The sequence below is a fragment of the Rana temporaria genome, chromosome 4 (assembly GCF_905171775.1).
Source record: "Rana temporaria chromosome 4, aRanTem1.1, whole genome shotgun sequence".
In the NCBI taxonomy this organism is placed as follows: Eukaryota; Metazoa; Chordata; class Amphibia; order Anura; family Ranidae; genus Rana; species Rana temporaria.
This window is the reverse complement of record NC_053492.1, coordinates 358505079-358530955: the sequence shown is the minus strand read 5'-3', so window position 1 is coordinate 358530955 and position 25877 is coordinate 358505079. Positions and strand designations below refer to the sequence as shown.

The 25877-nt window shown below is 43.3% G+C and overlaps 1 protein-coding gene across 1 annotated transcript in view; it reads right to left on the bottom strand.

Annotated features, from left to right (window-relative positions):
- The window catches only part of ADGB (androglobin), a 422664-nt gene that overhangs the window by 223439 nt on the left and 173348 nt on the right, over positions 1-25877 (bottom strand). Inside the window, exon 10 of the mRNA XM_040350874.1 lies at positions 2843-2937. Within this exon, the coding sequence (XP_040206808.1) occupies positions 2843-2937 (95 nt within the window). The remainder of the gene's footprint in view (positions 1-2842; positions 2938-25877) is intronic.

Sequence of the window (25877 nt, the reverse complement as noted above, 5' to 3'; positions counted from 1 at the left end):
GTATGCAAATTAGCACTTACGGAGATCCACAAAGCTTTTACGCTTTGTTTTTTCTCCGTAAGTATTAGTTTGCCATCGCAAAATTAGGGCTGCTTTTACAAAGTGTAAAGTTAATACACCATGTGAAAGTATACCCTTCTTTCCCGTGACGCTGTCAATTTTTTTTTTTTTTTTTTCGCCGCATCTCTTTTTTTTCCGAAAGCAACTTTTTTGACCCGGCGCGATTCACAAAACTCGGCGTAACGTAATTTCGCGCAATGCACGTCGGGAAAATAACGTTGGGAGCATGCGCAGTACGTCCAGCGCGGGAGCGCGCCTAATTTAAATTGGACTCGCCCCATTAGATAAGGAACGCCTTGCGCCGGACGGATTTAAGTTACACCGCTCAAAATTTCTAGGTAAGTGCTTTGTGGATCGGGCACTTAGGTAGAGATTTTGCGGCGGTGTAACTTAAACGGGAAAAATTAAGTTACGCCGGCTTTTTGTGGATCAGGCCCTAAATTACCACCATAAGGAAACTCTATCTGTCTCAAAAAGGAGATATTGATATAGAATACATTTGGGGTTACATGACCAAATACCTGTCAGTCAAAGTATCACAGTACTAAGGCCCCTTTGACAGAAATGCCGCGTACACACGATCATTTTTCAGCATGTCCAAAAAACGACGTTTTCCCAACTTCATCATTAAAATGACATTGCCTACACACCATCGTTTTTTTTTAAATGATCTAGCAAAGCGTGGTGACGTACAACACGTACAACGGCACTATAAAGGGGAAGTTTCATTCGCCTTTGGGCTGCTTTAGCTGATTCCGTGTTAGTAAAAGACGATTCACGCTTTTCTGTCTGTTACAGCGTGATGGATGTGCTTACTCCATTATGAACGGTAGTTTTACCAGAACGAGCGCTCCCGTCTCATAACTTGCTTCTGAGCATGCACAGGTTTTTACGTCGTTTTAGCCCACACACGATCATTTTTTACAACTCGAAAAATTACATAGTTTAAAACGACGTAAAAAAATGCAGCATGTTAGAATTTTTTTTTTTGTTTGTTTTTTAGAACCTGAAAAATGATGTGTAGCCCACACACATTTATTTTAAATGACGTTTTTGAAAAACAAAGTTTTTTTCATGCCGAAAAATGATCGTGTGTACGCGGCATGAGGAGTTTTTTTAGGTGTTTTAGCGCTAAAAATAGCGCCTAAATACCGCCTGAAAAACTCCTGCCCTGCAGTCTCAATGTGAAAGCCAGGGGGCTTTTACACTGGAGCGGTGCGCTAGCAGGACCACTCCAAAAGTCCTACTAGCAGCATCTTTGGAGCGGTGAAGGAGCGGTGTGTTTACCACTCCTCCACCGCTCCTTCCCATTGAAAGCAAAGGCGCATTGCCGGCGGTATTAACCGTAAAACAGTATTAAATAGTTTTTCGTCCGCTAGCGGGGGTGAAAACCGCACCGCTAGCGACCGAATACCGCCACAATTCCGACGGTATAGCGCCGCTAAAAATAGTGCCACTATACCATCGGCGCACCTTCCACCCAAGTGTGAAAGGGGTCTAAAACTGAAAATTACCTGATAAGGACTGATAGTACAGGCTGGTACTGGTACTCAAGTAGTTAAGGTCTTGGACACATACAGTACATTACCGTACAAAATGGACTTTGCCCTGTAAATTTATTTTTCATTTTAACCTAGAATCAGCTTGCACTAGATGTACATGTTCTGTTTAAGAAGTTGGATTGTTTTATCTCCATAGATTCCCAGAAATTAGGAAAATTAGGTTACCAGAAATTAGAAAAGAAATGAGGTTACTTACCTGTGAATCTAAGGCTAGTCATACAAGTTAAGATTTCAGTAGATTCTCCCATCCGCGCTTAACAGTGTGGATGAAAGAATCTCCCCTGTCGGCTTTTGTATTTTCAGATTAAAGAGGAGTTCCACCCAAATTTGGAACTTCCTCTTAACCCACTCCTCTCCCCCTTACATGCCACATTTGGCATGTAATTTTTTTGGGGGGGGAGTGGGGGCTTCAGCACGAGTGGGACTTCCTGTCCCACTTCCTCCTTCCTGTAGGCGACTAAGCTTAATCGCCTTCAGGAAGCGGCTGCTGTAGGCGATCGCCTAGGACACGTCACAGGTCCTAGGCGATCTCCTGGCCAATTACACGGCGCGGCGCCGGGCCGCGCCGCTCGCGCATGCGCAGTGGGTGCCCGGCCGTGAAGCCGAAAGCTGTCATGGCCGGGTGCCCACACTGAAAATGAAGACGCCGGCCGGGGAGGGGGGAGAGGAGCGGAGCCCCGGCCGGCGCGTCGCTGGAGCGCTGGAGCAGGTAAGTGCCTGTTTATTAAAAGCCAGCAGCTACACTTTTTGTTGCTGCTGACTTTTAATAAACATACAAATGGCTGGAACTCCCCTTTAAGTGCTCCAGCAACTGCCATAATACCTAAACAGACTAGCTACATTCACTCTCCGGCATAGACTTTTTTAACCCAGCTCCTGCAATATTCGATCAAAATTTGTTGAGCAGGGTGGTGCTGACAGGGTAAATCTTGGCACAAGTATTGTATTGTGTATGACCATTACAACTATCTGCTGATAAATTACACTTTGGACCTTTAATGACAATGAATTTAGTTGAAATCATAGCTGTAGCTTTTACAATTAAATGTATCTCATTTGATATCATACGTATGACTATGCAGTGCTGTATTCAAAGTTATATACAGTATAATTATATGAAGTATTTACGCTTTTGGATACAAAATTGAGCTCTGGTAAACAAATAAATAATTTATAAAATTCTTGTCTTATAACGGCTGAATGATTTTAAAAGTCCTCACCATCTGCCCAAGTATGGAAATCTTCTGTTCACTCAAATGGAGTGGTAAGTAGCTGGCATACACAACCATCTGGGGCACTGGCATTACAGAAGCGGCTGTTAAAAAAATAAATATATATGTGTTAAAAGTTTATATATATAAAATCTTCATACACTTTTCATCCTAAAACCTTGTACAAAAAATACAAATCCCAAAATACAAATACAAAAATGAACATTACATTCATACTAACTGAACAAATTAAAGTACCCAAAGTTAATATGTTAAATGTAAGTAACTCACACAAGTGTTCTGAGCCATTTAGTGCCACAGTATTTGATACAAATGAGAACCAACTGGTGTTTGGAGACTTGTAGCTGCTTGTCCCAGTGACACAGCGGCTAAGGCCAAAGTAATTTAGGAATGTGTAAAAAAGATAATTGCATTTTGTAGTTAAACCCTCTAAGGAGGGTCATATAAAAAAAGGCAACGCATGCTTTTTGTTAGGCTGTGATAATAACAAAATCCCTAAGGTTTATTTCAGTAAGTTCTATTTCTGTTGAGTTGGGAACAAAAGATATAATTGGGTCAAAGGCATTTTAGTTGAAGGAAAAAGAAAGGTACAGAACGTAACAGTTCTCTGTGGTCATCTGGTGAAAAGAGAACTTGGGACAGGGTTAAAAAGTACAAGTAGGCTTACATAGTAACAGGTTATATGCAGTTTCTATTCTTTATTTTTAAAAATGACTTGCAGCAAGACCTGCATATTAGCTTTTCCTCAGCTAAAGGAAGGTGAATGTATTTCTTATTTAGGGAAGAGTTATAGCAGGCTGGGTCGATATGTCTATAATGGTTTTTATGCTTTGGAGCCCACATAATCAACAAACTATCAAAATAAAAATGAAAAAAGACAGATTCCCAAGTAAAAGAAAGGATTGTTTGTTATAGACCAAAAGCAACAGATGGAGAATGATATATATATATAAAAAAGTTAAAAAAGGAACAAAACATAGATGAATTATACTTGTGAATATATTGATGCAAACCTAAGCATGATTAACTTATATTTTACTTGAGTTAGTTTAGTATAAAAAAGTAATTTATGAAAATGTTAATCTCTCAAATTTTTGGGTTTGAGCTGTGCAATATAAATTATATATTACCTTCTCCGCACTTCAAATGGTGAAAAGGGATATATTGAATTATTAATACAATAAATTTAATGAAAAATATTTTTTGTGAGAAAATATAAAAATGACCTGTCTGATTGCAAAAGGTTTTTAAAGCAACTGTCATTTCAAAATAATTCTACCAGCATGTAGGCCAAATGTTGGGCCATTCTGAGAGTTCAAAGCTCCGTCAGAAACAGGCAGCTTGTTCTTCATTACACATATTTCTCCTGGTCAACAAGGTAATCCATTATAGCAGTAGTTTAAACATTTAGGGCCGGATTCAGGTAGATCGGCGCATAGTTATGCCGGCGTAGCGTATCGAATATACGCTACGCCGACGTATAGCAGAGCGGCGAGCACAGTATTCACAAAGCACTCGCTCCCAACGTTGCGCCTGCGTAACGTAAATTCCTCAGCGTAAGCCCGCCTAATTCAAAGTAGGTGGAAGGTGGGCGTGATCTATTTAAATGAAGCGTGACCCCATGCAAATGATGGGCTGAACGAACGGTGAATGTGCGGTCCCGTGGACGCATCCCAGTACGCATGCGTCAGAATCACTTCGTAAATACTCCATAAGATACGTCGAATCACTGCCTACGACGTGACGTAACCTACGCCCAGCCCTATTTACGTGCTACTACATAAACGACGTAAAATACGACGGCTGTTCCCTGGTCCATACCTTAACATGACTTACCCCTGCTTTATGAGGCTTAACTTAACGCCGGACGTACGACTTACATAAAACAGCGTATATAAATGTGCCGAGCGCAAGGACGTTCGTGAATTGGCGTATCTCACTCATGGAGGCATATGGGAAATTCGATTCCCATATGCCTCCAGCGTAAATATGCGCCCAAGATACGCCGGCGTAGGCAAGTTACGTCGGTCGTAAGAAGCCTATTTTCAGGCGTATCTAGTTCTATGGGCACAGTGCACAGATACGACGGTGCATCATTACACTTACGCTGCTAATCTCGAGATAAGTGCTACGTGAATCCGGGCCACAGTACTTATAAGAGGAAACAAAAAATAGATGTACTCTAATCGCTGACTACCACACGCTATTGATCGCTGCCCAAGCTGCCATCTGGAATGTAAACAAAGGGAAATGGATAGTGGCTGATATCATGACCCAAATATGGTTATATGGTCCTATATATGCAATAACATTTACTAAATATAGCTAATATGCATTGTAGACAGTAGTCAGTGTGTTTTTTATTTAAGCGGTCATTGTTTATCGTGGCATGGATCTGCACCACTGCAGCACATGATTGAAGATGGATCTAAACGAGGGACTTTTTTTTTAAATTAAAGTGGTTGTAAAGGCAGAAATTTTCTTTATCTTAATGCATTCTATGCATTAAGATAGAGAAACCTTCTTTGTGAAGCAGCCCCCCTAACACTTACCTGAGCCCCATTTCAATCCAGCCATGTTGCACAAAAGACACGACATCTAGGGACTCTCTCTCCTGATTGTCTGAGACACAGCAGCGGGCGCCATTTGCTCTCGCTGCTGTCAATAAGTTAGTGAGCCAATGAGGAGAGAGGGGACGGGGCCAAGCTGAGGCTCAGTGTCTGAATAGACATACAGAGCAGCAGCTCGGTTGGGGTTCCCCAAGGACCAGAGAAGAGGGGGATCCAGGTTGCTCTGTGCAAAACCACTGCACAGAGCAGGTAAGTAAAACATGTTTGTTTTTTTTAAACAAAAAAAAAACAAGACTTTAATTTCACTTTAACTAAAAAGGACAAAGACAGAGGTTGTGTTTTTTTTCTTCACTAAATAAATTTTTCTATGATGTGTTTATTTACTTTTTCATTGTTTTTTTTCCGGTTAGTAACCAGGGGTACCTGTTACTTTGTTACGGGAAGGGCCAATATATGGAGGCCCCCTTATTTCAAAAGGGGCATCCACATTCCGATAAGTCCATCTGCCAGGTCAGTTTTGTGGTGAAATGGCTTCGTGTTCTTTTGTTTTTTTTTCTCTTGGAGTGGATTTCCCTTTAAATCTATACTGGAATCCCACTTTCCTTTTCCTACAGTAAAAGTGACATTTAAAAATAATATTGTGATAACTGAAATTTCCCTGTTAGGAACCTTAATGCCGCGTACACACGATCGAAAATTCCGACAAGAAAACTGTGGCTTTTTTTGTCTCAGGCCCCATACACACGAGAGGATTTATCCGCAGATACGGTCCAGCGGACCGTATCCGCGGATAAATCCTCTCGAGGATTTCAGAAGATTTCTATGCGATGGCGTGTACACACCATCGCATTGAAATCCCCGCTGAAATCCTCTGCCGATGACGTGTCGCGCCGTCGCCGCTATTATGACGCGGCGACGGGCGCGACGCTGTCATATAAGGAATTCCACGCATGCGTCAAATCATTACGACGCGTGCGGGGAATCCCTTTGGACGGATGGATCCGGTAAGTCTGTACAGACGAGCGGATCCATCCGTTGGAATGGATTCCAGCAGATGGATTTGTTGAGCATGTCAGCAAATATCCATCTGCTGGAAATCCATCCCAGGGGAGATTTATCTGCGGATAGATATCCGACGGAGTGTACACACCATAGAATCTATCCGCAGAAACCCATTTGATGGGATTTATCTGCGGATAGATTCTATGGTGTGTATGGGGCCTCAAACTTGTGTTTCAGGCCTCGTACACACGGACGGACTGTCCGCCGGACCGTTTTCAGCGGACATGTCCGCCCGGAGATTTCTGTCTGATGGTTGTACACACCATCAGACAGAAATCCGCGCGTAAACAATACGCAGGGACGTGGCCGCGCCGTCGCCGCGACGATGACGCGGCGACGTGGGCGGCCCTGGAAGTTCAAAGCTTCCACGCATGCGTCGAATCACTTAGACGCATGCGAGGGATGTCGGCCGATCAGACATGTCCGGTGAGTCTGTACAGACGACCGAACATGTCCGACGGACATGGTTCCAGCGGACATGTTTCTTAGCATGCTAAGAAACATTTGTCCGCTGGAAACTGTCCGATCCGCCGGACAATTGTCCGGTCGGCCCTACACACGACCGAACATGTCTGCTGAAACTGGTCCGTCGGACCAGTTTTAGCAGACATGTTCGGTCGTGTGTACGGGGCCTTATACACACGGTCACACGAAATTCCGACCGTCAAGAACACAGTGACGTACAACACTACAACAAGCCGAGAAAAATTAAGTTTAACGATTCCGAGCATGCATCGAAATGATTCCGAGAATGCGTGTTTTTTGCACGTCGGAATTGCATACAGATGATCAGAATTTCCGAGAAGAACTTTTCCCGTTGAAAAATTTGAGAACCAGCTCTCAAATTTTTGCTGTCGGAAATTCCGACAGAAAAAGTCAGGTGGGGCCTACACAAGGTCGGAGTTTCCAACCAAAAGCTCACATCGAACTTTTCTTGTCAGAAATTCCGATCGTGTATACGCGGCATAAGGGTCTGGTATGTATTGTTGGTGTAGCCCAGAGGTTTCCATGCCATTTAAAAACAAAACAAAAAAAGCCACGATAGCTAAATGACATTTGTTAATTCTAAGGCCTCGTACACACGACCGAACTGGTCCGCAGACCAGTTTCAGCAGACATGTTCGGTCGTCTGTACGTCCGACCGGACAATTTTCCGGCGGATCGGACAGGTTTGCAGCGGACAAATGTTTCTTAGCCTGTCCGTCAGACATGTTCGGTAGTCTGTACGACTTACCGGACATGTCCGCTCGGCCGAAAGCCCTCGCATGCATCAAAGTGATTGACCTTCCAGGGTCGCCGCATCATCGTCGCGGCGATGGCGCGGCCACGTCACCGCGCTGTCTGTCCGCGCGGATTTCGGTTTGATGGTGTGTACAACCATCAGACCGAAATCTCCGAGTGGACATGTCCAATGAAAACGGTCCGGCGGACCGTTTTTATCGGACTGTCCGCTCGTCTGTACGAGGCCTAAAAGTAATTTTTGCTGCAGTACCTTTTACACTTGCATAGATTCTTAACAAAAAAGTGCAGCACTACCTGATTAACCTTAAATATTAAATATATTTCACTTATAAATAATGGCAAATCTGTCCTCAGTCAAAAAAACTTTTATTTTGCCACTCTTCTAAACATCTAAATGCAAATAACTGCAGTGAAATTTCCCCAAATGACTGTTGAAAACCCTTCAATTAAAAATATCTGATCTGTGCTCATATATACGGCATATATCAAGCTCACAGAAGTACTCTTTTATACCAAGCAAAAATATTTTCATCCATATGCAACATTTTAGTAATACCAAATAGTGATGATGAATAGTGGTGGAAACCTCTGTGATACAAATATGACAAAAATATGTACTCCAATAATCATAAAATGTTCGCAAACATGAACATCACTACCAGTCACACCATGCGCCCACCTTTCTCTTGTGACCTATATGTGGTCACAGGTCAATAGGACCTACAATTGGTCGCAGTGTGCTTTTCCCCAAACGTGTTTGTTTTATTTGTTTGCAGGGTTTCATTTTCACTTTGTGGCGAATAGGTTATTCCACTTAAATATCTAACTTGTACAGATTCGGCCTTGCACAGGCAGGTCTAGGGCACCTCCCCCCAACTCCTCCCCCACCAGCATGTTTTTTTTTAAAGAAACTTTGCAGTTTTATTGTTCTGCTTTAACCAATATTATAAATGCTGTTTCCTGTTGAACAGTATTTAAAAAAATGTTTTATTGCATTGGTACATTGGCGTCCCCGAGCTATCCATGTTTTTTCATGCCTTGCCTATTAGTCCTGCAAATGGCCCAAAATCGGTTTTAAAGATTTGACTCCCATTGACTTCAATAGGGGTTGGATTCGACATCCCGGGACATTCAGTTCATCACTATTATCATTATAAAAATGTTATAAAGATATAAAACAATCTTTATGCAAATATCATGCTTATTCCACAATTACCATTATCAGTTTTTATGATAAACATGAACAACAAATTTAAAAAAAAAAGAACAGGAAATGTCCCCAGTGGGAACACGAGAGCAATAAAAAACAGGACAGAGGTTATAATCCTTCCTGTATTGCAAACCAAGAAAATGATTTTGCTAGTGTCAGGAGGCTTTAGGCAATAATGACTAGAATTGAGGCGAACGTTTCGAGCCAAGCAAAAGTTCGGCCCAAACATCGTCTGTTCACCGGTTCGGAGAACACCTGAATTTGCAGGGCGCTTGGTGGGATGTTTGTCCACTAAGTGCCCAACAATGCACTGCGCACTGTACAGTGCATTCTAAGCCCTGATTGGGAAAAGCTTTGCCTCATCAGGGCAAAGTGAACAGTTGGTTGTTAAGGAGCATGCCAAGAAACAAGTAGACTGACTCACTGACATACCAGACCCTTATCCAAGCATGCAGCCTGCCAGGGCAAGAAAGGGGGGTGGGGGAAACGAGCAAGCGCTGCCCTCCCCTCCTGAGCCATACCAGGCCACATGCCATCAACATGGGGGCATGCTTTGGGGCAGGGGGCAGCCCTGCCAGGCTGAGTTCTCAGATAAGGGTCTGGTATGGATTTTGGGGGGGACCCCACGATTCTTTAAAAAAAAGGGGGGGAGGTTTACCTCAAAATCCATACCAGACCTGAAGGGTCTGGTATGGATTAGGGGGGACCCCCATGCAGATGATATTTTTCCAGAGGTCCAACACATCCCTTACTGAGTCATACCTATAGCAATGCAATCAGCAGAGCTCTCATTCCCTGCTGATTGGAGAGCTATAGGTCTAATTCAGCAGGGGGTGAGTCCAAATCTGCAGAGAGACCCCAATGCCCTGTACAGACGATCAATTTATCCGATGAAAGTGGTCTGATGGATTTTTTCATCAGATATCCGATGAAGCTGACTTTCATCAGTCTTGCCTACACACCATTAGTTAAAAAAACTATCGTGTCAGAACGCGGTGACGTAAAACACAACGACGTGCTGAGAAAAATGAAGTTCAATGCTTCCGACCATGCGTCGACTTGATTCTGAGCATGCGTGGATTTTTAAACGATGGACATGCCCACAGATGATCGTTCTTTTCTATCGGTTTTTTAACCATCAGATAATTTTAAAACAAGTTCCTTGTTTTTTCACCGATGGATAAAAAAACGATGGGGCCCACACACGATCAGTTCGTCTGATAAAAACGGTCCATCAGACCGTTTTTATCAGACGAACCGATCGTGTGTACGCGGAATTACTTTCATACAAACAGCAACGCTCCTTCTCTGTAGCATGCTGGCAAGAGATGGGCTTTAACCACTTGCCGACGGCGCACCGTCGAAATACGTCCACAAGGTGGCTCTGCTGGGCGAGAGCACGTAATATGACGTCCTCTCTCCCAGCCGCCACTAGCTCCCGCTCGCCCCCGACTCCCGTGCGTGTGCCTGGCGGGCGCGATCGCCGCCGGGCACACGCGATCGCTCGTTACAGAGCGGGGACCGGGAGCTGTGTGTGTAAACACACAGCTCTCGGTCCTGTCAGCGGGGGAAATGCTGATCTTCTGTTCATACAATGTATGAACCGTGGATCAGTGTTTCCCCTAGTGAGGCCACCCCCCCCCCCCCACAGTAAGAACACACCCAGGCATACTTAACCCCTTCCCCGCCCCCTAGTGTTAACCCCTTCACTGCCAGTGGCATTTTTATAGTAATCCAATGCATTTTTATAGCACTGATCGCTATAAAAATGCCAATGGTCCCAAAAATGTGTCAAAAGTGTCTGAAGTGTCCGCCATAATGTCGCAGTACCGAAAAAAAAAACGCTGATCGCCGCCATTACTAGTAAAAAAAATATAATAAAAATGACATAAAACTACCCCCTATTTTGTAAACGCTATAACTTTTGCGCAAACCAATCAATAAACGCTTATTGCGATTTTTTTTTAATGAAAAATATGTAGAAGAAAACGTATCGGCCTAAACTGAGGAAAAAAAATTTTTTTTTATATATTTTTGGGGGATATTTATTACAGCAAAATGTAAAAAATATTCATTTTTTTTAAAATCGTCGCTCTATTTTTGTTTATAGCGCAAAAACTAAAAACCGCAGAGGTGATCAAATACCACCAAAAGAAAGCTCTATTTGTGGGAAAAAAAGGACGCCAATTTTGTTTGGGAGCCACGTCGCACGACCGCGCAATTGTCTGTTAAAGCGACAGAGTCCCGAATCGCAAAAAGTACTCTGGTCTTTGGGCAGCAATATGGTCCGGGGGGTAAGTGGTTAAGACTCTGATGTGGATGATTTTCAAAGAAAATGAATTGTAAGACCGTGCACACCTTTTGTCTGAAGCACCAGGAGTGTATTTAGCCAGTTTCAAGTTCAAGTTTAGTCGAGCTTTAATATAGAATATAAAAAGTAAAATCCAAAAAGGAAGGGTCTTGTTGTGGCCACATCAGGTGTGGCACAGGAAACTAAGTTGCAGAGATGATAATGATAAGAAACTTCTCAGTAGTTAAATTCTGCAGCATATGCTAAAACTGGAATATCCATTTTGGGTGAAAAATTCACACTCCATATACCTGTGGCCATACAAAACAGAAAAACAACAACAACAACAAAAAAATATGTAGAAAGTAAGGATAACTAAATCACTGCAACATCTAAAAAAGGTTGTGGCTGTGTTCATACCTAGGTAATAAAGCTACAATACAAAAATATGCAACACTGCCTACCCAGTGACCCTTTTCTTGTTTGTGCATGATATATTGCTCTGTTAACATGTAGCTATCCTGTTGAATGATTTGGCTACAAGTACGCCATCTGCCTTCTTCTTCCAAATATACACAGTGTACTGCCACTGGCATTGTGTCAATCTGTGTTTTGCCAATTGCTTAAGAAGCATCTGACAATACTGTTACCGCTGTTTTGAAAATTTTGTTGTGATACAGATGGCTACATTTGCATAACTTTGCATTGAAAGTATGTCATTCTGTATATGCATCTGATTCAGGCAAACCTATGCTTGGAAATTGTGAACATGTCTCATATGTTTAGGTTGTTTTATTGATAGTGATCCATATGGTAAAGCCTCAGGTGGTGGTGCTTTGTAAGCAGGGCTGGATTTACATAGGAGCTATTGCAGCTGCAGTTCCAAGCTCCTACCTTAATATAGGCCCAAAAGCAATGCACGGAATGCAATGGGCTGATCAGGAGAGACCTTCCATGACTGGCCCTGCATTCTGCATGCACTGCTAGGGCCAGGTGACGGGATTAAAAATGGATGCTGGACAGGCAGTCCTAACAGAAGCCTGGTATTTCGGCTTCCGTAGTGTTGTGTTAGGGCTGAGTGGTTGCGAACCTTCACCTCAGCTCAGGCTGTACTGCGCACACCGGTTTAGGGCTCTGACAAAAGCCTGGGGGCCCTGCCATTGTACAGGAGCACCCTTCATCATTGCAGCTGAAAAACATGGAATCCTCCTGCTAGGCCCATCCCACATTTCACCAAGACTGTAACATGAAGGAGGAAGGGGAGTTAGCACTAGGGTCCCCAGCCCCCCAGCCCAGGGAGGATACAGGGGCTCACATTGCTGAAGGTAAGAGGATGTTTTTTTTTGCATTCTAGAGGATTGATGACGTAATTCCTGCTATGTGTGCATAGAGAATAGAGGAGCTGAAAATAAAAAATAAAAATCAAGCTCATGTGCACAGGTCACTTAAATGGGCAGTCCACCTGAAATGGGATAGTTCACATAGGGATGGGCTGAGTCTTGGCTTTTCCATCAATGAGATCCCTTTGCTATAATTTCCAGTGTTCCTCCATTTGTTTTGGGTGTTCCCATCATTGTGTGTTTCAGCTTCTGCAAACACCAGGATATAAAGAATTTGGCAGGGGTGGTGGAAGCACTTCATAATGGGTGCATTAGGTGTGCAGGAACTCAGTGTAGAGATGGTGGGGGCCCCCCTTCATGATGAGCACAGCTGATGTGCTGAACCAGGAGTTCAGAATTCTTCGAGCCCCTCATAATGGGGGCATCAAGTGTGCAGACCCAGAAAATCAGTGCAGGAGTGGTGGGAGTTCTTCAACACCAGATCTATGATGCTCTTAATTCGGCTCTGTTTTTAAGAAACACACCTAATCAACATCAATAAGTAGGACCAAACATTCATGTTTATCTGCTCTAAGCTAAACTACCTTGTATATTTCCAACGCGCCCCCTTCCCAGAGCAAAAACACAACATACATCACCAAAACTAGTTTACCAAGTTAACAATATTATAATAGCAAGATGATGAACATACACTACTGTGCAAACGTTTTAGGTAGGTGTGAAAAAATGCTGTAAATCAAGAATGTTTTCAGAAATAGAAGTGTTAATAGTTTATTTTTATAAATTAACAAAATGGAAAGCAAATGAACAGAAGAGAAATCCAAACCAAATCAATATTTGGTGTGACCACTATTTGCCTTCAAACCATCACCAATTGTTCTAGGTTCACTTGCACATAGTTTTTGAAGAAACTCAGCAGGTAGGTAGTTCCAAACATCTTGGAGAACTAACCACAGATCTGTGGATGTAGGCTACCTCAAATCCTTTTGTCTCATCATGTAGTCCCAGACAGAACCAATGATGTTGCGATCAATGCTCTATGGGGGCCAAAACATCAATTCAAGGATTCCTTGTTTTTCTTTATGCTGAAGACAGTTCTTATTGACATTGGCTGTAAGTTTGGGGTCGTTGTCTTGCTGCAGAATACATTTGGGGTCAATAACATGCCTCTCTGATGGTAGGGCATGATGGAGAAGTATCTGGCCGAGTAGTGAGTAGTGATCCTAAATAGTTCTCCAACTCCATTTGCATAAATGCAGCCCCAAACTGGCAAGGAACCCCCACCATGATTTACTGTTGCCTGCAGACACTTATTATTGTACTGCCCTGCAGCCCTTCAGTGAACAAACTGCCTCCTGCTACAGCCATATATTTAAAATTTTGACTCATTGATCCAGAGCACCATTTTCCTATGTTTTTGTGCTTAGTTGAGTCACATAGCTTTGTTTCTATGTCAAAGGTAAGGCTTCTTTGGGCACGATTCTCCCATGAAGACCACTTTTGGCCAGACTTCTCCAGACAGCAGATGGGTGTACCTGGGTCCCACTGGTTTCCGCTGGTTCTGTGCTGATGACGCTGCTGGACAAGTGAAGTAAGCATTATGTGTCTTCCATCTGCTGCATTAAAGTGGTTCTAAAGACTCAAGGTTTTTTACCTTTATGCATTCTGTGCATGAAGATATAAAACCTTTTCAGTGCAGCAGCCCCCCGGATCCTCTAATACTTACCTGAGCCCCATCACAAACCCAGCGATGTGCATGAGAGCCTTAGCTGGGGACTATTCCTCCTTAATGGCTAAGACATTGGCCATTGGCTCCCGCAACTGTCAATCACAGCCAGTGTGCCAATGAGAAGAGAAGTAGTGGCCAAGCCAAGGCTCTGTGTGTGAATGGACATGCAGAGGAGCAGCTCAAGAGTGGCCCTGCTTGGGTGCCCCCATTGCAAGCTGCTTTCTCTATGTGCAGCCTCTGACACTTCTGGGGTGGGTGGGGTGCACAATAGCAGCTTTCATGCATTGAGGTGAATTACATAATTTCATAATTGTAACGCACAAAAACTTTTGGTCATGCTGCATTTTTTGCAATGTACCCCCCAACATTGTAGTCTGCACTATGAACCCCTACCTTTACTAGTGGTAAAGGGCAGTGCTGGTAACCCCCCCACCACGTGAACACACACATACCTTGCATTGCTGGTCAGTGGCAGGGCGCCACCATGTTAGAATACCGGGCGGCTGTATACTGCGAGCGCCGGGCGATCCTGTCATCCTGAGCCTGTCACCTTGTACTCGGCTATGCCTGTCACAGACAAAGACAGAGCAGGCCGAATGGAGTGCGGCTGCAGTGGCAGCTCAGGCTGCACTGTCAGATGTGATGACGTCCTCGCCAGTCACAGGTAAGGCTGCACTGTATGGCACAGACAGGCTGCTTGATTGGCAAAGGCAGGCTGCATTGTATGGCACAGGCAGGCTGCATTGTATGGCATGGGCGGGCTGCATTGTATGGCACAAACGATCTGTGTTGTATGGCACAATGGCTGCATTGTATGGTACGGGTGGGCTGCATTGTATGGCACAAACAGGCTGCATTGTATGGCACAGGGAGGCTGCATTGTATGGGACAGTTGAGACTGCATCGTAGGGCACAGGTCAGGCTGAATTTCATGGGCACTGGTAAATATTTTAGTACACCATTTGGGTCAGAATATTTTTTTTCTCGTTTTCCTCCTCTAAAACCTAGGTGCGTCTTATGGAGCGAAAAATGCGGTATCTGAAATTTGTTGCATACGTCGGAAATAGCAAAGAGTTTTCATAAGTCTGGAACAAGACTTTCCTGATGCCAGACATTTTCAGCATACATATGATATAGCTCCGCCCCTATATCCACCCACAGGACTCATTTAACTCTCTATAAAAGTCTGACTGAGAGCAACCTCCCCCATTCTCCTTTTTGTCTTCAAAGATCAACACCTACAGACCGTTACACTCAGGGTAAGCCCTTACCTGCCGACTATGTCGAAGTTCCGTCTGGGTTCAGCCTCTCCCAGTGCAAAGTCCCACAGCTTAGGCACGCTAAATGCACCAACCAGGTGGGGAACCCCTTCTGGTGGTCTTCTGGGGTCGAGGTGTTTTCTAATCAGAGACGACAGTCCTCCTTTGGCATTGCCTGCGTTGGAGTCTGATTTAAGCAGCTGGGACTGCATGATGCCTTCTCTCCCATGGAACTCTTTCCAGGTCTGTCAATTTCTATAAAACTTTTTTCTTTCTCTTGCTCTCAAGTCTCTAAAGACCCCATACACACTGCAACTTTTGTTTCCTTTAGATTTGCCGGGACCATGTGGTGCCTGCCTGATTGCATATAAATTGCATACAAGTTGAGGCTCTTAAGGTTTGGCCTCATGTTGTGTGGTTTTGGTAAATCTGAGGGAAAAAATCTGCAGAGGATTATATAGTGTGTAGCCAGTTTAAAAGTGTCCTTTTGTGTGGATAGGCATTGGCCCTCCTAATTGTATTAGCCCTTTTTTTTATTAGAACAGAGGTGAGAGAGGGCTGAGTCTCTTTCTCTTAGGTAATCTAATTGCAGGGAACAAATGGCAAGGTAATGGATGCCTTTGCTATTCAAGCATCCAGAGAGGCATCATCTCCTTCTGAGGAACAGTCAATGACAGGTAAGTCTTGCTATCCTAGTATAGAGGACAGATGGGGGGAGGAGTAAGGAGCAATGTATTACTAGGAAATGGGGGGGTTTTCCCAGATTTATTTTGTTTAAATTTGTTACTATATATGTATATTTCTCTTTCTCTCTCTCTCGCTTCCCTTATTTCTCTGTTGCCATGCAGTCCCCCTTGCACCTTTCGGTAACTTCCATCAGCATGAGCCTACCGCCACATAATCAAGACCACCTCGGGTAAAGGGCCAACCTTTGGTAAGTAAGAAGACGCGGGAGAAAAGAGTGCATCGAGCTCTGAGGAGCGTGCCTTCTTATCTATTGCAACCCCGGCCGCTCACACCCGCTCAAGGAGGTTCAGAGGCCCTCTGGATCATCAGGATTTTTTCAGGGCTGAAAGTGTTCCCTCCAGTCCTGGCAGATTCCAGTACAAAGGGCGCAAATGTATGCATAAGAGAATGCACACAGCTTCTCTTCCTGAGGGCTCAGCGCCCGAAAGGCAAATGTTGGTCATGTGGAGACGACCCTATGCCTGGAAAGCTACTTTGCAGCAACTGCCCCAGGCAGCTTGCCAGAGACCAGGAGTATGAGAGTCAGCAGGTGTCAACCTTTCTCAGCAAAATAGTCCCCAACCCCCTGGCTGAATTTTCCGGTCATCTCGGGCAACCAGGGACAGAATTGGACGAACAGTGTGGGCACTACACCAGGTCTAAACCAAGCCATTCAACCCTCTCTAACTGGAGGGGTACCAGGCACTTCAGGGGTGACTCCAGCCCAGCATATTAGGCAGGCTGGTTCCCCAATTCCAGTATTACAGCCAACCTTTCAGGCAGAGGGAGATGATATTGCCTCCTCCTCAACAGAGGGTCCTGAGGGTTGAGGCTTTGTTTTTACGCTAATATCACCATTCGTTATGGCAGTAAAGCTGCACTGGAATGGGAGGATCCAGAACCTCCTCCAAAGAAGGAGAAAACCTGTTATCACACACCATACAATCTGATTTAAAATTGTGTGACAATCGCTGTACAATATGCATTAGGTGCCGTTATCTTTTCAGGGCACCCCAAATGCCATGCGATTCTGCTGTGATAGTCACGTGGGAGAACGCGCCTTTTAAAACATTGTGTAAGGGGAGATACACTACATCTGCAATCATCATGACTAACCTTAGCGGCCTAGACATTGTAAAGCAGAGGTTACAAGAGTTAGGATGTTTTCCAGAGGGAATTAGAACATTACAGAGTTCTATGAAAGGGTCAATCATTGCTATCTACTCCAGAATATGGATTAGGTTCACAAGCTTGGCAGCTGGACGTCAGTTTGACCTTAGTGACTCAAATGTATCTCAAATCCTGTCTTTTCTACAATCTGAATTGGATTTGGGGCTCAGTTTGCTTAAGGTGCAAATTTCTGCCATCTTGGCTTTTACCCAAAAGAAATGGCCAGCAAACCTGCTGATGGATCACTTCATGAGAGGTACTTGGACTACGCCCTCCCAAGAGAAATAGGGACCTGGCAGTAGTCCTCAATTTTTCAGCAAACCCTCATTGTACTCTGACATAAGACTGTTCTTTATGAGAGATTTCAGGGGAAAGTGTGTCGACTCCAAAAATTTGGGGAAGCAGAACCTTATTCCATGTTCTTCCCAACCAGGGTTGTGCTGAGACCATTGGATCATTTTGTTCCAAAGAGTGGCATCCATATTTCATCTTTCCAGTGAATGGGTGTTTCCAGCCTTCCCAGCAGAATCAGATGCTGATCTGCACAAGTTGGACATTCCAAAAGTCCTCAAAGACTATCTCGGGCTACTTCTACATTCAGAATCATGAAGATTTAAAGAGTAAGGGGCTTCGACCAGAACCAGCTCGGCCTGAATAGTGAAAATATTCACTGGGCATGTAGAGCCGGGAAGGATCCTCCAGAGGTGGTTAGAGCTCATCACTCAACCAGGGTGATGTCATCTTCTTGGACAGCACAGGCAGGGTTGTCTCTGGAGACAGTCTGCAAAGAGGCTAGCTGGTCATCACATATGTTCTTAAAACACTACAGGGTGGATCCATCAGCTCTTACTACAGTAGAGTTTTAGAGGAAGTCTATCCAAGCTTCTATGTCTTTTTGTTGAATAAAGATTACGTTTACAGCATTAAACCCTCCCTCTCAAAAGCTCATCATTTATCATATAAATGCTGCAAAGTCTGGCGTCAGGAAAAGGGAAAATTGTATCAAATACTTACCGTAATTTTCGTTTCATGATGCCAAGACATGGCAGCATACGAACCCTCCCTCTGATCTTTTTGCTTTATACGGAGAATGGGGGAGGTTGCTCTCATTCAGACTTTTATAGAGAGTTAAACGAGTCCTGTGGGTGGATATAGGGGTGGAGCTATATTATATGTATGCTGCCATGTCCTGGCATCAGGAAAGCAAAATTACGGTAAGTATTTAATACAATTTTCCCTTTTTTAATATGATTACAATGCCAGAAAAATGATGCAAATGCTTTATTGAATCACCCCTATTGTCTTTTATTCATGCCGTTTTTGGGTAGTTGCTGCCCAAGAATAGTGAACATACTTTTTAACCTAAATCACTGAAAACATGTTCTTGCTTTTTAAAATGCCCAGAGAAACTGTACCTCCTGAAGTGTATTGATTAAAGTCAGGGCCAGATTAAGAACATCATGGGCCTGGTGCTGAGGATTTTGGTGGGGCCTTTTAGGCTGCATTCACACCTCCGCGACAAGTAACGCCGCGTACGCGGCGTATTTTGCCGCAAATAGTGTAACTTTTTTTTTACAAATCCTTCCTATTGCTTTGTATGGCCGAACGCCAATGCCGCCTGAAAAAAAGGGTCCGGGACTTTTTTTCATGCCGCAGGTGTACGGCGTCTATGAGATGTGAACCATCTCATAGACAGCAATGGGAATTCTCCCCTCCAGCGGCACGAGCGGCCGGCGTCGGGCGTTTTGTCGCGGAGGTGTGAATGGGGTGTAATAAATAATAAATAAATGCGTGGGAATGACATAAACGCAGCCCAGCCAAGGCAAGTGACCAAAGGCACAGAACCCAGAAGGAAGACCGGGTGAAGATGGAAGTGTCCAGGCAACGCCTGATTCATCGCAGCACTGGAGGGCTCAGTCTGAAAATTTAAATGTACACTAATGTGCTAATATGCTGTGCATACTTGTACATTGTGGCATAACCTACCCCAGGGCCTCTAAAAAGTAGTAATGTCAGGAAAGTTTACTACCGCTTTATTATCACAGGATCCCAGGAGCCTCTCATGGGGCCCCCTACTGACCCGGTGGACGGTGGCCCTTGGGCAGTGCCTAAGTGCACAGTTGCCAACATTTAAAAAATATTTTCAGGGCCACTTTTTTATATAAGTGCTATATTTAGAGTATGTGAGATCCCCGATGTTCCTCTATACATCATAGTAGTAATCACAAAATTAAATGAGTACTAATAATGGGGCAGAACAAATATGAGAACTGAGATTTCCTTTAGTTGAACTAACAAAAGTGTGTCCATTCTAGAGCTGGTAACATTGAGGATATTCAGTATAATTTTAAAGAACTGTTTTTGTGGGTAAGCGACATAGGGGAGGAGTATGGACGGTATATAAGTGGGAAGTATGTGCAGGTGAGGGAGAGGAATGTGGAGGGTCTAACAGTGGGCACTATGTACAGGAGAGGAGTACAAAGGGTACGGAAAAAAGCACTATGTACAGGAGAGGAGTGTGAAGGGTATGACAATGGGCAGTATGTACAGGAAGAGTGAGGGGGTATGACAGAGGGTAGTACGTACCAGAGAGAAGTGTGGAGGGTATGATGGGGCAGTATGTACAGGAGAGGAGTGTGGAGGGTATGACAGTGGGCAGTATGTACAGGAGAGGAATGTAGACGGTATGATAGTGGGCTCTATGTATAGGAGAGGAGTGTGGAGGGTATGACAGTGAACACTATGTATAGGAGAGGAGTGTGGAGGGTATGACAGTGGGCACTATGTATAGGAGAGGAGTGTGGAGGGTATGACAGTGAGCAGTATGTACAGGAGAGGAGTGTGGAGGGTGCGACAGTGGGCACTAAGTACAGGAGAGAAGTGTATGACAGCAGGCACTATGTACAGGAGAGGAGTGTGGAGGGTATGACAGTGGGCACTATGTAAAGGAGAGGAGTGTGTAGGGTATGACAGTGGGTACTATGTATAGGAGAGAAGTGTGGAGAGTATGACAGTGGGCACTATGTACAGGAGAGGAGTGTGGAGAGTATGACAGTGAGCACTATGTACAGGAGTGGAAGGATATTTAGGGACTGAGTAGTGGTTAAGCGGGTCATACATGGATTGAAATTACGCCAATTATGCACAGAGACCAGCCATAGTCAATCTATGTATGGGCTAGCTGGTTTTACACAAGTCAATCTATTAATCAACTTGAGTACAACCAGCCTGTTTTTTTTTTCTTAAAACAATCAGTGCTGCCAGCTATAGTTAGCAACACTGATCATTGTACGCACTGGCAGAACACAATAACACTGCAGGAGTGATTCCCCCATCCACAGGTCAGCTGGTGAAAGGGTGTGTGGGGGACAGGCTGGGGAGAGATACTAGTCAGTGGCTGGGTAGGCACTGGTAGTATCAGAGCCAGATACACACAGGTTACATACGCCACGATCGTTAGAGTGAGAACAATAATTCTAGTACTAGACCTCCTCTGTAACTCTAAACATGTAACCTAAAAAAATGTAAAGCATCGCTTAGGATACCAAAAAAAATTGTGCTAACTTAACTAACTAACTGTTTTTTTAATGAATGAAACATTTCTATCCAAAAAAACATGTTTGAAAAATTGCTGCGCAAATACCGTGCTAGAGCTGCACAATTAATCGTTAAAAAAATCGTGATCTCGATTCAACCCCCCTGACGATCTTCAATGCAGAGTTTGCTGATTCTTTCATATAACAAGTGGAGAGACTTTCAGCTGTCAAAAGAAAATATCTGGGCAGTCTGCCAAGTTTTTAACAGGAAACATTGTAACTAACGCTTCCTTCTTAGATCAAAGGGATACACTTCTGTGTGTAAAGAACAAATCTGGGCAGTCTGCGAAGTTTGTAAACAAAATGAAACATTGTAACTAACTAACATTGTAACTAAATTTAACCACTTAAAGTCCAACACTTGTTTCTTAAGTTAGAAAGCAATATTATTTGCTAGAAAATTACTTGGAACCGCCAAACATTATATATATTTTAGCAGAGACTCTAGGGAATACAATGGCTATTGCTGCAATATGTTATGTCACACTGCATTTTCCCACTTCAATGAATAATAAAAACCATAAAAACAAAACAGTGAAGTTAGCCCATTTTTTTTTTTTTTTGTTTTAATGTGAAAGATGATGTTACACCGCAACAATCGTGAGAGAATCGTGATCTATCTTCTAAGCAAAAAAATTGCAATTCTCATTTTAGCCAGAATCGTGCAGCTCTGTACCCTGCAACATAAAAAGTGCAAAGACCACCATAGAGTAATTTTCTAGCAAAAAACAAATGATGATTTTTACATGTAGTAGAGAAGTGTCAGAATTGGCCTGGGTGGCAAGGGGTTAATTACCATGAGTAATATACAAATAATTATTATAAGCCCTGTGATCCTATCAGTCTGCTGTAGTGTGTCAGCTTGTATTTATATTGGCAGCTCTGAATGTAGCTTCTGACAGGCTGTGCAAGCAGGCCCGTATCTCCGGAACCATAAATGATAGCCGTCCCATATTTTAACCAGTTGTGGGGTAGCTCTTCCCATGCCTACCCCCAAATGTGGGGTTTCTGTGACCTCTGGTCATCGAGCTACAACCCCCCAAATTCGATCTTAAAAAAAATCTTAAAAAAAAAAAAAAAATTTTTTTTTTTTTTTTTAGGCAAATGGGCCTATCTTGAGAAAGGGGCCTGGAGCTGCAGCTCCATCAGCCCCATTCTTAATCCGGCCCTGATTAAAGTCCTTTCTCCGAAAATCAAGCTACTCTAATTTATCACAGTTTCAAATTAAGTAAACAGCTACAACATACATCCATACATCTGGCTCATTATACAGCAGCGGCCTTTTTTTTAAAAAAAAACAACTGATTGCATATAAAGCACAGCTGTTGATTTGGACACTTTTAAGAAGGAAATGTCCTTTTAGCTTTATAATAGGACATTGAAGACAAATGGGTTTGCTGGAAATGCAATGCCATGCCAGGATATGTTTCAGCAGCAGTCACTGCAGTACTTAAATGTAAGTAACCATAGCTTCAGATGGTATAATGGCTTCAAATAATATGCAAATACACTTCAATAACCAATATAAACCAGATAAAAAATTAAGTAAATTAAATACTTGTTTGTAAGCTAATGCTAAATTCCACTTATAGTGCTTCAACAAGACCTGGCATGTATTTACCGCTCACATAGCTCATCCACTCCTTAATTGAAAGGGGGTAATTAAAGCCTCTTTTTTTAAATCCAGATTTGGTTTTAGTTATTGATTTGTAATGGTCCACATTTATGATTCTATCTCTACTGGCAAGTCATTACAGTACAGTCTTTAGTTTGTTCAGCACAATCTCCCTGCTAGAATTTAGAATGTGATATACAGTTTGTTGGTGCTTGTCTATAAGAAGAGCAAATTAGGACTTAATAAAGTTTAAAGCTGAACTCCATATAAAAAACAAAGATAAAATTACATATAAAGAAGCTGTTTTCTCCAGATCTAAAATGTTCATAGCTCTGTCACAGCACACAGCTTTATCTGGCAGAGGGGGGGGGGGGGGGGGTCTGATTTTTTATTGCTGTACTTCAGTTAAACTTACAGGTCTCCCCACCATCCCCACCTTGTGACTGGACAGTAAAAAGTAAAGCAGGAGACTGATGAGCTCATCTCTCTGTCACTGTGTTCTCCCCTTCTTCTGATTGGCCCTTTGAAAAAAAAAAATAGCATCCCAATGACTAGCTTTTGATGTGGCTTTCAGATGTGTCTCTGCCTCTAGGGCTGCGTCCAGGCATACTTGCCCTTAATGTATCCATTGATTTTAAGGGTCCAACATGAAAGCTCTCAAAGGAAGAGGTAACAGCAGTATAAAGAGGGGCCATGATGAAACAGTGTGTAGCTTCCACATATTTTTGAAAATGTTGTGCAACTAAAACCTGTTTATGACACAGATTGTTGGATGTAATTTCTTTTTTGTTCTGTTGGCCAGTGGTAAGTGTGCTAAAAAATACATTTTGTTTTTGTTTGCTCTGTGCAAAGCCCTTTCATATGCACATTTCCCGTTGAAAAATCCAATTGTGTGTACGAGGCTTTACTCTAAAAGCTAGCTCTAAATTATAGGGGTTTCCATTTTTGTTTAGCTTACTAGACTTGCAGTAGGGCACACACATTGGATGCCTTCGGCTGCCATTGCTGTGCTAGGCTTTTGGTGCCTCCATGCATATTAGCTCTTAATTTATAAATTGATGCATATGCCTCAACATGGAGACTCTCATTGATTAGCATTAGTACTGCACATATAGGAAAGCTCCTTCCCTAAGGGACAAATTAGCCCCAGGAGTTATTGACCCCCCAGGTTCATTTTGAGAATAGGATATTCAACTTTCTAACAGGTTTTCACGCATTTGGCCGGTGCCCTGCATGCCAGCAGGACAGGGGCACTATTAAAAAACGAAAAGAGTTTGTTGCCTCTGTCACCAACAAATGCTATCAGATTAAAAAGCTGATAATATGTTGTATGGCAGGAGTCGTGTAGAATGCGAATGTGGCCTGCAGTATGTAGGGAGGACCTCCAGATCTTGCATGTGAGGATTGAAGAACATGTGAACAACATTAAAAAGGGTCTTATAACCCATAATGTTTGTAAACATTTCCGATTGTTTCACAATGACAACCCCACAAAGTTAAAATTTTGGGGGGTTGAGAAAATAACCAATCATTGGAGGGGAGGCAACTATATTCGGCAACTGAGCCACCGTGAATCCGTAGGATGCATTAAGGTGAAAAGACACAAGGGTTTACAACCCCTTTGATTATTGGATTTGCACAAAAAAAATGTATTATTATGTTTAATAGATTATCTGTTTAAAGTTTTTAATTAATATTTGTATTTTTATTTCATACGCATATATTGTATGTTTGTGAAAGGTTGCCGCCATGACGTTTAATTTTAATATAGTTAGATTGTTATATAAATCAACTAATCATAGCTATGATCTGACTAAATCTGTTCCTCCGTTTCATTGCTGTGCCTGGTCAGAGAGGGACACCATGTTCACTGTGTAGTAGGCTGTCTGCCTCTGGTGCCCTTTTTGCAGAGCGGGACTAGCGTGCTGATCATGTGACAACGGCTTTGGCCCTTTGGGCATCTCTGTTGCTACGGCAATGTATGCAATGAAGAGGCAGGATCTGGATGCTAATCACGCCTCTAAGGCGTCTTTGTCATCATGGCAATGTACGCAACGGGAGGGGGGGGTATGGGTGGGCGGTCTCCGGATGCTATTTATGTAAGGTGGTGTGCATAAAAGGTAGTTGAAGCACAAGCCTCTGTAATCGCTGAGAAAGTCCTGCCCACAGGGACGATAAGTGTGCGGGAGGACTCCATTACGTCATTGCAGCCACCTTCTCTGTCTCAATGAGACGTTTGATACATGTTTTGCATCCTAGCACTGGGATAACAGTGCTTTGTTTGTGAGTAACTTTTTTAACATTCATAAAAGATGCTTTTAGTCAATCAAAGAGCACCGATTTACGGATTCACTGTACTTTTCATTGATTTGACATGGTCACCACGTTCCTATCTACTGTTTATGAGAGTGTCATCCTGCTGCTGCTGTGAAGGGCTGGATTTCGGTCCTTGGATTCCTTAGCGGCATTCTTTCACCCTTGATTACCCTTGTGGGAAACACTTGATTGATCTGTTAGCTTAGAGGTCTACAGTTTGAGGTGAGCGGCCTGTATATATACGGTGGTGGAGACACCAATAAGGGCGCACGTAAATTGCAATATTTATATGGCCCTCCTTTGCCAGATATTATTCTAATGTATTTTTAGTGTTATGATTTTTTTGTTTTTAGCACTTCCGGACCGCCCACCATCATTATACATCGCTACTTGAAGAGGAATATCGTTGTTATGGCAGCAGCTAGCTACCATAACCCTGGTATGCCCTTCAAGAGCGGGCGGTAGATTTGCCGCAAGATCACTTTTATCGGCAGTGGGAGAGGGCCCCCTTCCTGCCGCGCTCCGATGCCCTCCGGCGATTACCGGAGCCGTCGGTAGGGGTGATCTGGTTCTTCTCCCTGTTAGGTAGGAGGGGAAGATGGCCTCTACCCGTCTCCATAATATTACAGAGCTCAAGTGACATTAAAACTTCACTTCCGCCCTTAGCTCTTAAAGGGACGTTTTTTTTAAGTGACATAAAAAAAAATATTGCATTTTACTGTAAATATGAGATCTGGGGATTTTTGGAACCCAGATCTCATATTTAAGAGGCCCTGTCATGATTTTTTTTCTATTACAAGGGATGTTTACATTCCTCTTTCTCTCTCCATTTGATATTGGGTTAGGGTAGGGAGGGGGAGGTTTAGGGGGGGGCAGGTTTTTTTTGAGTGGGGTTTTT